Source organism: Erythranthe guttata, chromosome 8, assembly GCF_056151865.1.
Source record: "Erythranthe guttata isolate IM_541 chromosome 8, IM_541, whole genome shotgun sequence".
Taxonomy (NCBI): Eukaryota; Viridiplantae; Streptophyta; class Magnoliopsida; order Lamiales; family Phrymaceae; genus Erythranthe; species Erythranthe guttata.
In genome coordinates, this window is record NC_142540.1 from 25,679,780 (window position 1) to 25,695,259 (window position 15,480).

Here is a 15,480-nt window from a genome sequence, read left to right on the forward strand (position 1 = left end):
CTTTATGGTAAAAAAAACTCTACATTAATTAACCTCAAAGGAGAAAATCCCTCAATCGGACAGTTTTATAAGATCGCGACTCAATCACATAATTTTTTCTCAGTCACGATACATACAGTCGATCATCGATAAATCATTAAACTAACATCATCAATTCACAGTTTTATACATATATTTATATATCTTTCTTCCGAGAATTACACGTAAAAAGCTTTTCAAGCTCCATCTGATCAAGAGCCAACCAACATGTTTTCGTTCTCTTTCGTACTCTGTGGGCCCCCCATTAATGTTTACAAAACTTTTTTCGAAGTTGTTACTACAGTTGACCAGATAATGCTCTAGGCTTACCCTTGACCGAATTCAAGTACTGGGAGACAAACAGCACCCCCATCACAATAATAAGACATCCAACGAGTGTGCTGAAGAAAAGTGCACCAGGTTGCCTCGTTTGGACAAAGCCATAAACACCGTTAGAAGTTACGAGAATAATATCGGTCAGACCGTCGTTCGAGAAATCAGAGAAGACCAACGAGTGTGTGGGAGGTGCGGGAAGATCGAGGGTGGTTAGTACACTTCCTCCAGGAGATAGTACGATGGCTTCTTGATCACCTGCTGCTAGAACTAGTTCTTGGGAATCGTGCTGGCGGAGTGGGAATGGTTTTAGTGTGGGGACCACGGTTGACTCGGACATTCCGGAAGGTGATGGAAGGTTTGACCAAGTGGCGCCTGTCGAGAGCTGCCAGTTCCAGATTGCATCGTGTCCGTGCAATCCTGGAGAGTATGATGTAACCTGGAACATATGTATGTATTACATTTTTATTTTACGACTTCAAAAAATAAAATTGCATATGAAATAGCCGTAGGCTCGTAGCAAGTACTATATTTGATGGGCATATGAAAAAAGTAATGTTTTTTTCTTTTTTGTCTTTTGAGAAGAAATAATTAACGTTGCGGCAGTCAAAATGTGTTGAGGGAGAAATATTTTGGAAGAAGAATTCGAAAAATAAAGTGATGTTAACTGTCAAATTATGTCTGAACGTGAGAGAAACTAAAAGTTCATTAGAGAGGGAGGAGGAGAGAGAGCATATATATACCTCGCCTCGGTTTGTTAGGAAGACAACATCACCATGACTTCCCTTACGATGCCTATGACCATCCTTTCTAGGGATGAGAATAGGGGATGCAACCTCTAACGAACTCACATCTGAATGGCGACCAAAGTGTCTGGAGAACTCTCCGTGTTGGAATAAATTAAAAGGAGAGTGATGACAAATAGAGGCATTGAAAAGCTGTTCTCTAACAGGCACTCCTGATGTTGCTACAGCCCAACACGGACGCAACACGTCCATTGATCCACTCACAACTGTCTGCTCAGCCCCATTTGCTCCAACAACCTTTTTTTTAAGGAAGATCAAACATAAATTTGTCATCAATTAAAAAAAATGCAGATTTATTCGTCAAATAGAACTAACTGCTAGTTGCCGTTTTTTTTCAGTTGTTTTCTTTGTGTCATCTTCATATCATAAATAGCCCCATATTCAACTATAGACTAAAGTCGAACAGCCTATAGCAAGGTGAAATTCTAAACCCAAAACAGACTAAATACCAACAGAAAAACTGAATTTAGCTGCCCAAGTATATAACTAGGTTCTTTTCCAGGCTACATGATAAAGAACTTCGAGAATACATACTTCATAAACATAAACATTCGGACAGAAAATCACCTGGACATGATCTAGAACGCCATCTCCATTAATATCAGCATGAAGGCCACCTTCTTGAAGATGTAGCTGGATGGATAAGTATATAATATTCCATGTCAGATAAGTTCTTACGGGTAAAAATAAATACTAGTGCTCTACTGATTCAGTCAACTTCAAATTAAAAGGAAGGGAAAGTGTATCTTGCATGTGCCCAAAGGTTTAATTTCAGAAAAAAATATAAATATAAAAATCTTTTTTTGGTTCGAGATGTTACAGTAACTTAAGCTTGCTCTCTATCTTTGATTTTTCACCTTACATAGGGTACGTCCAGTTGCCAAATGAACAGCTTCAATCCCTTCCTTTTCATGAACAACGACAACATTAGGTACCCACCAGAGCTGAGTGTAATTTGTTATGGTAGGTATATAAGGCAAAGGCTGCACAATAAAGTAAAATGAAGTAACTAGTAACAGTTATCAAAGATATTGGCCGAAAAGCCAAATGATAATATAAGAATGATTAGCAGCAGAGATTAAATGTTCAGACACACCAAAACGAATTGCAAAACTTAGCATATCGGACAGATCATTCTGATTGAAGTAACAATTAACCAATTCGGCATATCTTCCTTCAATTTGCTAAAAGAAATAGCGTAAAAAATATCTAAAACTTTTAACTTTTATTTTAGACAAGACTAAGTTTTCTTTGGTACAACGTTCCTTTATTAAGTACAAATGGGTTTCATATTGGATATTACCCTCATTGGTCATGCAGTAGCACAACAATCAAGTTAAAAATGATGAAACGTCGAGTGTTTATTCTGAGCTAGGATAGACTAGTGAAAGAAATCAAATCAATTTTGCAAGAAACAATCATCCTAACAAAAATTAAGTGGACGAAAAAGAGAATATTTTCTCAACGAACTAGAGAAATCTGAAATCTTACCTTCTTTCCCTTTGCTGATTTAGCGATATTAACTGCCTTGTCAATCACGTTTGAGACTTTTTTCGACACATCCTTTCCAGGAGACTGTTTTTCTTCGGGCTTGTGATAAGGGTAGTTGGTGGGCTTGCCGGGTACTTTTTTCAATGTTTTCCTCTTGTGACGTCTGAAATGCGCTAGCTGAAGCACAGTGTCTTCCCGGCGATCCTGATAAGATATAGTAGCACAAATTCAGGATCAGAACTAGGTGGCTTTATAAACCGTTTTGTTCCCAATTGAAGAGAGAGAATTTGAACACCGTACTTACCCACTGATGTGGCATGACACCAAGAATGGATTCTCTGAACTCCCTGCATTCAAACTACAACAGAAAACCTTTAGATGAACTTAAATGAAAAAAAAAATGCATCACCACAATTTATTTATTTTAAATATAATGACCACTGATGTTTCAGATCATAAAAAAATGCAGAGAAAAGCTGCAAATGGAATCAGACAATAGTAAACAAAAAAAACAAACAGATACAATGCTAGAAATGACCAGAACAAATAATCTAAGGATAAACCAGGATTATTGTGTCGCCATGCCATAATGTAATAGCTTCTCGAGAATATGAAAAAGACTGTCGAGTTGAAAAACCTAAATTCAAATAAAATAGCAAGGGTTCGGGAAATTTGATTCCCTTTTATCAAATTAAAATTACCTGAGCACTTAAAGGCTCAATCCTCTTCAAATCTTATAACTCAAAGTTACTTGCAGAAAGACCTAAAAATCCTTTTTCCAGCCTAAAAACAATGTATTTGTCCCATATTTAATAAACTTAATATAAGCAACTAATATCCTATCAAAAATAAAATTGCATATATTTTGGAGTACAAAAGTAGCATACATCCTGCATTCGTTCTCGAAATCCTAAAACTTCATTTTGTCAGTCCAAAAAACTATTTATCAACTCGATCAGAAACCATTTTCTACAGTTCAATGAGGAAAAGTAAATTTATCTTCTATCAATTCTTCTTTACACATCAATAGCATTCACTATCTCTTTCAAGAGAAGTAGATTTAATCTGCCTTCATCAAGTCATAGATGAATGAAACAATAATCAAAGAGATATTTCAATTGAATCTTTTACTATCTTACACAGCATACCTCTCCAGGATGACGAGTATTCAATGCATGAACATCAAGCTTGTAATTGTGCTGTGGAATCAAGTGTGATGCATCAGATGATTGAGCTTCAATGTTCTGCAAGACCAGAAAGTCGAAATCAGCAAGGGATATATGCACATAAAGAAAAGATGAAGAAAGCAACAAAACAACAAAAACATTAGTAAATCAAAAAATATATATAACCTCATTCTTTCTGGTCCATCGCAATTCACCACTTCGACCAGCAAATGCATAAAGAGCAAAGTGACGCAAGTCTACTGTTCCTGCATTTTCAGACGCCTGAAAGAAAAAGCAACAAACGATTATGCATTATCTATAAAAATGAAAAACATGACTAACAATCTACAAAATTCACATTAAGAGATTACACATAATTGAAGTTTAAGACATAAACAAAACAATAAAAATACAAGATCTCCAACACTTGTGGAAGTTCTTACTCATTCATTTGAGTCAATTTCTTATGCACTACTTGCGGGCTGCAGCCCATAATAATCCCGATCGCATATTGTCAAAGAAAGGGCCAAAACAATGAAATGCTAAGGGGAAATTACTGGAAGTAAGATCTAATGCGATCCATCAGACTTATGTCAGGCTATAATCTAGGATAGCATCACCACAACATAGAATTGTTTGATTGATTACACAGTACTTATAAAAATAATTTCAAGCAAGCAACTTGGCAACAGAAAGATGACAATTGTTCTTACATCCTTTTCGGTGGCACTTCTTCTATGCTCCTCAGCATTTTTCTCCAGCATTTCAATCTCCTCAAACGGATCTACATGCATCTGGAGGGGAAAAATGAATCATTATTATAAATAGATCCAGATATTTTTCTCCTGCAGGGAAAAGGCACCGACCTAGAACCAGAAAACAAAGAATTCTAAATGGAGAAACTCGCAAGTGCAAAGCATTGGGAAACTAATCAAGACAAAAAAGAGGAGCATATCAAGATTTTCCTGGCAAACAAAAGAAATGGTAGAGATGAACCACCATTCCAGAACTCAACCAATTATCACAACAAATAAAAGGACCGGGAAAACTGCAGGGGCTAGTAAACAGAGTAGCCAAGTCACTTAAAAGGTAAGCGACAAAAATGTACTGAGATCTTTGTTTGAACCATGATCTCAAATAATCTTATATAGGCTTACATATTCAGATACATGTACATGCATTTATTGTTATCAGCATATGTTGCTGTAAGAAACTCAATATGTTGGCATCATAAAGGAAAGTCTCGTATGTTCTGGAAGTGCACAACTAAAAGCATAACTCTACTTTTGGATAAAGTAAATAGAGAAAGGATAAACAACATACATGAGGCTGCATCTCCATCCTCCCACCAACAATTATCAAGCCTGAATCTCCATGTCTCAATGTATAGTTGCTAATCGAGATGGCAATCTCTCTATGATGAGCATTATGAGGAAAATCCTTCTGTGAAAGGATTAGTAGTAAAATAAATCTGACCCAGCTAAATAACAAAAGTATAAGAACAGTCCAAAGTAGGTCTCCTTGTGCACCTGTAAATTTACTTCCCACAGCTGCTTGAGGTTGTGATCGAAACACATCACAGACCAGCCTGATGTTACAACAACTAAGACCTGCTTCCTTGGTTCCCTGTTATTGTAACTCTTTTCAATAACTCCAGTGGCCATTGCCACAGCACGCCTCCCTGTAGCTATGCGGAGTTTATCAGGTAATAGAGAGACCTCTGCCAGCACACGTGCTTCACTAAAACCTTCATCCACACGCCTCACATGGGGTTCCAAGACCTAAAAGCATAACCAACTTCCGATCAATTCCCAGACAAAAAATATAAGTTTTGTCGCTGGAGTTACAATTAGAAGCATAAAAATAAACACGCAAAAATAAAGGTTGCTGTGATACGAACTTTCTCCTTTCTTCCAACTCCAACAAAAGATGACTTGTTCCATAGTGAAAAATATGTTAAACAAAGCAACATTGCTGTACAGCAATTATATATTTGCATGTCATACTTAAATTCCATTTAATTTTACTGAAAATATAATTATAATGGTTTTGGAGAATCATCCGTTTTGCATTTTTTGCTAATAAAGCCCCACAACAAATGGCGCCGGACTCAAAAAAAAAACGTGATCAACCAAGATGAACACTGTAATTATTCTACGTAGCGAGCGCTGGATTCCCAAAATATATAACATTTCACTAGTCCTTACATAACCCATTTTAGCTAAAAACAAAGATATTCTATTACGAACAGCATAGCACATTCGGTATTGTTTATACCTGCACCAACAGGGTCACACTCACACCCCACTCAGAAGAAACGTTTCTTATTGATAATCAACAATTATGAATTTATTCATCAGAAAAAAAAAAGGATTCACTAGAACAATAGGACAATTTTTTTAATACTTTTACCTGAATTTTTGCATCGTGAGTAGCGATGAGAACCTCTTTCCTCCCATCGCCGTTCAGATCGGCGACAATTGGCGGCGGCAGACGCTCACCCTCGTACTTAATCGGATACTCATCGGACAAATGGAACCACGCCTCTTTGAACGAAAAATCGCCCTCCCGCTGCATTTTCATTAACCAACAACCAATTTACCAACCACGAAAAAAAATCAAATCAAATCAAATCCATGAATACTAAACTAGGGTTTACGCAGGGTTTTTTTTAGCATGTTTCGCCCGCCCACAGCATATACCTGAAGAGAGAAGAAAATGGCGAAAGCGGCGAGCATCAGAATTGCTAAATCTCGCTTCCGCATCTTCACTTTCCAGAATTTCTTGTGCTATTTTCTACTGATAATAATAAAAAATAAAAAAAAGTAAATAATTTCAACTGATCAATTGCAGAGAATTAAGCTTATTTCATAGTCGTCATCGGCTCGTCTTCAGCTTACAGTCGGAAAAGATGCAAATTTTTATAAGGTCAACTTGTCGGGTCTCATGTTCGACCCGACTCCGAATTTTTTACCCGTACCATTTGCTCCTATCGGTAAATATTCTCAGTTTTGCTGGTTGCACCTTTAACTATTCAAAAATTGCTAAAAGTGGCCATGGAGAATTTTGCAAGGACAAAATAACCCCCAAATTGGGCCTCCTAGGTGTTTGTAAAACGAACCGATACGAGCCGAACTAGACATGGCCATTGGCCGGTTTTGGGCGGGTGAACCGCCGGGCCGGCCCGGCGGTTCACCCGGATTTAAAAAAAAAAAAAAAGCAAATAACGGCTAGTGAACCGGCCGTTATTTACTTTTTTTTGAACCCCCAAATTTTCCTATAAATACCCTCACACCCCAACCCAATTTCTCACCAATTCACTCACAATTCTCTCTACTTCTTCAGTATCAAAGTTTAGTAAAGTTCAATTCTCTCTTTTTGCATTATCAAAATTTTGAATTCCGCAATGGATACGTAGGCAACTTCATTTTAAATTCGAAATCTTTAAAATTTTGAATTTAAAATAAAGTTAAGTCTTTTCATTTATTTCCTTTTCTTTTTTCTATTTAAAAGTACTTCTTTTAATTTACTTTTTCATCAAATATTAAAAAAAAAAAAAAAAATCAAAATTTCCGGAGCCGGACCGACCCGGCCCGCTGAACCGTCCATACTACATGCCGGTTCCGGTTCCAAAAAATGTGAACCGTGAACCAATTTGAACCGGCCCGTGGCCGTGTCTAAGCCGAGCACATGATTTTTTGAACTTTTATTGAGATTCTAAATTTTGTGTTAGAGTTTGATTTGATAAGAATCGATTCGAATACAAAATCCAACTTAGCTTAATTTATTTAACACGTTTTATCATTTTTTTTATAATCGAGCTCGAACCCGAAATTCCTAGCCAATCGAATGAAAAAATGTGTTTAAACTTGGTTGTTATATTACCATATCAAATCTAATGTGGAATAATTTAGTTTGACTTTCAGCCCTATTTAACATCTGGTCAAATACATCATGTACATAAATAGAGCAAGCCCGTTAATTAAGCGCATCAAAACTATCGCGTTTCTTCTATCGTTGTGTCGCTAGTGTTTGCTTCCTCTGCGTTTCAATGTAAGAAGAAACCCTAGCACACTTCTTCCTCGTTTCTTCCAGCTGGTTCTCAAGTTCTTCGATCTACATTTCGTTCCAAGTGCAAAACAGTTAGCCAATCCCGTTGAATTACTTGTAAAACAAATTAATAAATGATTATGTACCGTTCGGACCAATCCAACTTGCTTCATCTTGTACTCCTCGCACCTATTTGGAAAGAGATCGAGCACGTATTACGAAGCCATGAAAGAAAATCGAGTACGGTCAAAATTTCAGACAACATTTTAGTTGTTGCGTATGGTAATGGAAAGACAGCAGCAAATTAGAAAACGAAACATCTTCAATCTTAAAGGTTTTTTATGGTCGGCAAATCTTCAATCTCTACATAGGATGAGATTATAACTACCTCATGAACAACTGGATATTCTCGTCGCATATCTGATCGAGTGTTCGTTTATCTAGAGATGTTTCTGGACGAGAGCCCTGCAATTTCCATTAAACTGTGATAAACAAAACAGAATACTCGTTCTACTAAACTAAAAGGAAAGAAAATCCCGATACAAAAGAATGAAAATACAAACTCTGTAGGGAAAGAAATAGAAGACTAACGGCTTCAGTTTCGAAAACGGGCTGAATGGTTGACGATTTGCTATCGCCACTAGTTCTGAAGGTGTTTCCACTTACTGCACAAGTCAATTGAAGCTATTGATTAGCAGGAAAACGCGATAAAGGTTAAAACGGGAATGCACAAAATTTCTGATAGCTGAGTAATTTGTAAATTACCCTCGTCATTTTGAAGTGCGGTCGATTTATTTAGGTAATTGATTTTCCTCGTGCCATCAGATACGTGTCCTATCAAGTGACAGTGGCCTCTCCTGGGTAGTCATATGAAATTGGACATACAACAAATCTTGAAATGTTAAGAAACGAAGGTATACACACATACACGTATTCAAAATGTACAAATCGGGGAAATCCCTGAAAAAAACGAATAGAGGAAAATTCGTCTCGAACAGATATAACATACATCAACAGTCTACCAAATGGAATATAGTGGTTAATGTTAATGTGAGGCTTTGTTTTTAAATATTTTAATAAACGAGTGTGGGGGTGGTGAGAGAGGAATGAATTTCTAAACACCCCGTTATCGGATGGATAGATGTGTCTGATGTGGCAAATCAAAAAGGCATTACTAGAAGAAACAGAAAAATCGACATCAATTTGTAAGAAGGCAAATATCCAGGTTTCAAGAGAAATATAAATCGGGTAGAACACGATAGCAACCACTAGTTAAGTCGATAGGGAGGGCAAAAAGCATTAAAATAATACCAGTACTCCATAACCATTTGTTTTAATCTCATCTCCAGCTTCACAAATAGAGTTGATCTCTCGAAATCCTGTTTGTCGTGCGCCGGTTCTATGAAATTTGCCTCGAGAACTCCTAAATACCGTAAGTTAGTAGCAGAACGAGAAAAAAGAAAAAGAAAAAAAAAAAGCATAATAGCAACACTTCGGATCAGTAAGCATACCAACAACACCATGTCCTCGGGAATTGCCATCCGCAGTGACTTTCCAGTATGGCTGTTATGACGTAAAGAACGTAATCGCAACTTAAAATATAGTATTCATATTAAATATATGTTTTGAACGGCAATAAGATATGTAATCAAGCAGAAATATGGATGACGGAGTTTGAATTATATGATTTATTTCAAATATTGGAGTAAAAAGAATGTGATGTCCCATTAACTAACAATGCATACCCTTATGAGACGATTTTTATGGTATACATTGAATCCGCAAACTCCGAGCGCAGGAGCCTCTTTGATGAAGCCGATGACGGTCTGCACGGTCACCTATGCCAACCATGAAATAGTTACTTATTTGAGGTTTCGAAACATTAAACCGAAAACAAACGACTCAATAGTACTTATGATAGGAACAGGGGCTACAAGATAATAATTAGGCAACTTACGGCCACCCCCGAGGTATGGCCAAATTACGAAAAACCCCTCTTGTTTGGGTAATTACAGCCATCCCCCTCCTTTTAAAATTTTTTACATAAAATTTATGTAATTCGGTTATTTACCAAACCAAATCGTATATGTAGTTCGGTAAACGGTATGAAATGTTGGCGTACCGAAATTTCTGTTCGGTTTTACCGAATTAACATCCCTAAATTTACCTCTAGAGGAGTCTTTTCGTAAGATAATACATAGTTGAGGGGGGTGGCTGTAATTACCAAAACATGAAGGGGTTTTTCGTAATTTGACCATAACTCGGGGGGGTGGCCTTAATTTCCCCTAATAATCAACACAAATTACCAAATCCATCTATTTATAGAACCAAAAATAGCATCATGCGGTACTTTTTGTAAGATATTCTCAACGCTGTCTACTGTCGAGCAATGAGATCATACCTCTTTTAGTGCCAGGCCACGTTGGGGGCTGTATGTGATTGTCGTGGAGTGTTTCAAGTCATCCGCAATGCTGAACTGCTCAACAGGCTTCCCTCGTAAAATTATTTTGAAGTTCGTAAACTTTTTGAGGTACAATATCGATGCGTATGCCTGAGAAAAGCCGAATTATCACTATTTTATATCCATATACAACACACAATTGTCGACAAATAATTTCAGACACATCTGCAACAGCTTCGTGCGTACTTCAAATTAAAATGAATGGTCACTGGAACCTCTTCGCAACGTGTTAGATAGCGGTTAACCATTTCTCGTGTATGATAATTTAGATTTCGATATTATGAGAAAAGAATATTAATTAAAGTATTACGGCTGCCATTACATATCTTTCAAAACAAAGATAGCATGCATCAAACTTTATCTTCCAAATACTTTTGTGCAGAGGCTTGTCACCCGAGACTTTTGTTTTCAGATGCACATTGTCTAAAACGTGATCCATGATTCTTAAAATAATAAAAATAAAACGATTTAGAGTAATACACCCACCCTTAACGAGAAGCGCATGCGGTACGATAAATGAGATTGCAGTTCGAGGACTCTCTTTCTGGATGTGTTCCCGTTATTAACTTCATCTCTCAACCGTATATCCTGAATTAGTGGCAGCCACAAAATTTCTTGTAGAAAAATGTCAATGTTTCAAACTATAGTCAGTAAAAGAAATGTAACCCATTTTTCCCCAACTTCAAGCAACAACATTCAGATTAAAAAAAAAAAAAAAAAAAAAAAAACGCGCCGCCACCAATCTGGCTATGAACACCAAGTCAAGTATTTCTTACACTAGAAAAGGACTTAGTATACCTCTTCATCATCATCGAAATTCAATTCATAAATGCCTTCATCATTCATCCATAGGTTATATATTATAATCTTCGTTCCATGTGATCCAATATTGTCGAACTGGAGAAAAATAAAAGGAAAAGGTCAAAAACGGTATTTACACATAGCTGATAGCAGATATGAAATACAAACTAAAACCTATTGGAAGGATATCAAAGTTTAGTTTACAACCACAGCTCATACTGAAATTTCAAGTACATAATTAAGGTCTTTGTCTTTCAAAATATTTCTAGAATACACACATATGTGAGTGTTCATTTTCCACACTACATAATCGAAGATTTATTTAAGGAAGAAGTAGAGGATCATTTTACACACGTATACTCATGAAAGACATTTCACAATTAAAAGGAGAAACTGCAACACTTGAGACCATAAATGTAATGAGAATAAATTTTCAATATTAAAAAACGAAAAGTAAAAAAGACGTATCCAACTGCATTGTATTTCTTATAAGGGCCCCCAACCTCAGTATCAAATCCAACTGATTGGGTCATAAAGAGAAGAACAAAACCTGTAGCATAAGATCGTCCTTCGATGCGAAGGGAGACCACTGAAGGATGGTTTTCAAGTTACCGGACCAATCATCCTTTGAGCCATAAATTATAGGCTCCGCCCAGTTGTCTGAGATATCAAAGTCGATCTGCATAACCAATCCAATATGCAATAAAACAAAAATTTATTCAGGTAAATCGACAATGCCAATTTCTTGATGTCAGAGAGTGCTGACTGTAGCTCAAGGAGAACTTCAGTGTTAAGAATCAAAAGTCTACCATTGGAACAATCACGTCATCCTGTCTCGTTTTCCGCAAGAATGTGTAGGATAGAAGACCAACACTTTGGGTTGCTCGACTGAAAGATGTGTAAAGTCAAGTAAAGAACGTATCAGTTCTAAACCAAAGAACAAGATTACATGATGGGTCATCGTGCGTAGCAGAAAGGAAACAACTCAAAGATTTTAGAGAGAAGAAAAATACCCTGATTGAGTTGCACGACTAAAAACGATCACATCAGCTCCTAGTCGCATTGTACTTGTTTTGAATCCATTACCATCTGGTATAGAAGACATAGTTTAAGGATTCAGAAACAGGAAAAAGACAATGGGGAAGTTCAAAACCACTTCGACGTGTATAAATCGTCTATTAAGTGGGAAATGATACATGCATGGGTATCAAGAAACTCAAAGAAAAGCCAGTAGTAGTTATCGCAGATTAGCAGAGAAGTTAATTACATTGCCCAATAGTTGTGTTTGATGTCTTTGAGGAGTATCCTAAGCTCATGCACTTCCGCATGGACTCGGGATTCATTCCACCCCCATCATCTGCAAACGAAGGAAGTTTAATGAACTAATTTTCATACCCGAGTTCAAGAAATACGTAACATAATGCTTTAAAAGAGGGTAAATTGAGACACGCGTTGCACCTTGGAAAAGTAAGGCAGGAGAATTGTCCTTTGCGTTATAAATTCTGTCGACTTTCACCAAAGTTGCACCATTTCCTATCTGGCGAAAACACGTAAAAGTTGTATCAACCAAATGAAAAAACAGCCTTCTTAAATGGCTACATAATTTTTAGATTAGTTACGACTCTAAAACCAGATACCCTAATAGCCATCATAGCCAAACTAACACAATTTTATGGCATATGTTTAATCACTAATTAATAAGAACAAGTCCCAGTGCTTCATATACGTACAAAACCTGTGGTTAAAGCTGCATTCTCACGAAAATATAGTTACTCGTCAAATCACTAAAAAGAACTAACATATCAAAAAAGTCAACTGTTCAATAAATTTCATATGGCCTTCTCATTGGCATTCAGTGTCAAGAGATGCACACCAACCCAGTACTCATTAAATTATAAAAATCAATTCGCCAGTGGAAATACATGATGATATTATCATACAAAATCAACAATAATTACCTCATCGACTGCATTGTCCAAGAGCTCTGCGATAGCTGCAAAGAAGAAATGCTTTGTCAGTAAATTACCTCAAAGCACATATAACTAATCAATACAACATTTTGTCTGAATGTAGTGTAGTTCCTATTGTATTTTTACGTTCACATTTTCAGTAACTGCGAGCGACAATGTAGACTCGATACACGATTATTCCCGGCACTCGAACATCGTGAAAACCCGATATCGGAAATATTACCTCCGAATGCCCATTTGTGAGAGGTGGCGTTTGAATGCAAGAACCTGGGGTGAACTCGTGCATGCTCCAGATCACCTGAATTTACATAACACACCCAAACCCATTTTGTTATAATAACAGTATCAATACAGAAATTATAATAAAAAAAAAAGGAAAGATTAAAAAATTGTAGACCTTATGATTAAAAAAAAATTAAAAAATTGTAGACCTTGAATCAGAGTAGATATAGTGGGGCCGATTTCGTAAGCTCCGGCTCTCCAGAAACTTCGATCATCAAGTGGCCGGAAATTCGCTGCCGACGAGTCGCCCTTGTTAGTTACGGAGGCAGACTGAGTTGTAGTTGGTGGTTTGGTATGGAATTTCGCGCCATTGAATTGTCTACTGTTAACAGGGTTGTTGATTTCGTCGTCGCTGCTGTCGAGGTCGACAATATCGGCGGTGGCAGGGATTTGCTTCTGGTGTTTGGGCGGCATTCTTTGGGTCTGCTAAATCTTACCCCGGGAAGTTATATATTTAAGGGTAAATTTCACTTTCTTTTTCTTCGAAGTAATTTGCTCAATTGCATCGGTTTGCCCCATCTTTTGTACTTTGATTCGATATAACTTTACCATTTCTACTATCAATTTATCGAAATGGCTCTTGTACTTTGGTTTAATATTACTTTACCACTTTTTACTCTCAATTGCATTGATTTCCCCATGTACTTGAAAAATTGTCTCAGTGTGGCTGTCGCCGTTAGTTTTCAGACATTTGACCTTAACACCGTTTGATTTAAGTCTGAAAATTACAAAAAAACAACCCCTCCCAATTTAAATAATTATTAAAAAAATAAAAAATAAATAAATAAACAAAAACTAAAATAATAAAAAATTCAAGACAATGAGAAAACATAGTCCACGCGTCAGCCACAATTTTTTAATTTTTTTTTTATTTTATTAATAATTATTTAAACTGGGAGGGTGGGTTTTTTGTAATTTTCAAACTTAGATCAAACGTTGTTAAGATCAAAGGTCCGAAAACTAACGACGAGGGTCACATTGCGACAATTTTTCAAGTATGTGGGGGCAAATCGATCCAACTGGGAGTAGAGGGGTAGTGTAATATTGAGCGAAAGTACAATGGGGCAAATCGATGAATTGAGAGTAGAAGGGGTAAAGTGATATCGAACCAAAGTACAAGGGGGCAAATCGATGCAATTGAGAGTACAAGGGGATAAAGTGATATCCAACCAAAATACAACGAGGAAAGGCCATATATTAAAAAAAAGAAAAAAAAACAATTGTTTTTATTAATTAATTCTAAAATATATTTTATTTAACACCGTTGAAGATTTCCTTGAGTTAATTGTTGATTTTTTTGATTATTTTATTTAATGTAATAAATTGATTTAAATAAAGAAATTATAAATTCTAAATGCAAATGTAAACGACTAATTAAAACGAAATTTCAAGAAATCGTCCATGATTTCCTATATATATATATATATATATATATATATATATATATATATATATATATATATATATATATATATATATTCGAATTTTCTATATTTATTTATTATTTCCATTTTGATATTTATTTTCCATTTTTTAAGAATCAAAGTCTTCAATTTTATTTATTAATTTCGTTTTCGGTTATATAAATTATAGTAATGTTTTAGTTATTGTTATTTTCTCCTATTAATAGGGAATTAAAGAGATGAGTGGAATCTCATTATCCAAAAAATTAGCTCTTAACTCTAAAAAATTACTTTTCGGTTTTATACATCTCATTTTCCATCAAGGGCTCGTTCCCAATTTTCTTTTTTCTTTCTTTTTTTTTTTAATTTTTTTTTTCCGTCAAGGTCCGTTCCGGAACCGTTCAGACCGTTCCGGAGCCGTTCCGGTGCTGTTTCCCGCTACGTCTCGCCCGTCTCGGTGGTCCGCCGCATCAAGGGGAGAGAACGATTTTGTTAGGGATTCCGGAACGGCAAACACCGTTCCCGTTCCGGAACGGCCGTTCCGGCGAACCCTGAAATCATCCGTTTCTAAAAGTAACTTTAATGCTCATAGAATATGTGGTTATGAATGTTGTGTTGTGACGGAAGGTTAGTCATAAGGCCCATAATTGTTCATCCCCTTCAACCGCAACTCCTCGTCAATTACCATCCATTCTTTTT

General features: G+C 36.4%; 2 protein-coding genes across 2 annotated transcripts; both read right to left on the reverse strand.

Annotated features, from left to right (window-relative positions):
- Position 1: 1 nt before the first annotated feature.
- Positions 2-6,920, reverse strand: LOC105965254 (FG-GAP repeat-containing protein). The gene is made up of 13 exons (XM_012989785.2): positions 6,517-6,920; positions 6,227-6,385; positions 5,344-5,595; positions 5,138-5,257; positions 4,528-4,608; positions 4,001-4,096; positions 3,797-3,892; positions 2,953-3,006; positions 2,649-2,852; positions 2,015-2,140; positions 1,725-1,790; positions 1,095-1,394; positions 2-790 (listed from the first exon to the last, which is right to left on the reverse strand). The coding sequence occupies exons 1-13, from the start codon at positions 6,577-6,579 to the stop codon at positions 317-319; spliced, it is 2,091 nt and encodes a 696-aa protein (XP_012845239.1). The 5' UTR covers positions 6,580-6,920; the 3' UTR covers positions 2-316.
- Positions 6,921-7,672: 752 nt separating this feature from the next.
- Positions 7,673-13,914, reverse strand: LOC105965256 (protein MICRORCHIDIA 2). Its single transcript, XM_012989788.2, has 19 exons — positions 13,528-13,914; positions 13,320-13,394; positions 13,085-13,119; positions 12,585-12,663; positions 12,394-12,483; positions 12,140-12,215; positions 11,936-12,014; positions 11,677-11,805; positions 11,124-11,222; positions 10,812-10,913; positions 10,266-10,415; positions 9,610-9,702; positions 9,376-9,427; positions 9,176-9,287; positions 8,630-8,721; positions 8,456-8,529; positions 8,253-8,329; positions 8,011-8,053; positions 7,673-7,930 (listed from the first exon to the last, which is right to left on the reverse strand). The coding sequence occupies exons 1-19, from the start codon at positions 13,790-13,792 to the stop codon at positions 7,826-7,828; spliced, it is 1,827 nt and encodes a 608-aa protein (XP_012845242.2). The 5' UTR covers positions 13,793-13,914; the 3' UTR covers positions 7,673-7,825.
- Positions 13,915-15,480: the final 1,566 nt, after the last annotated feature.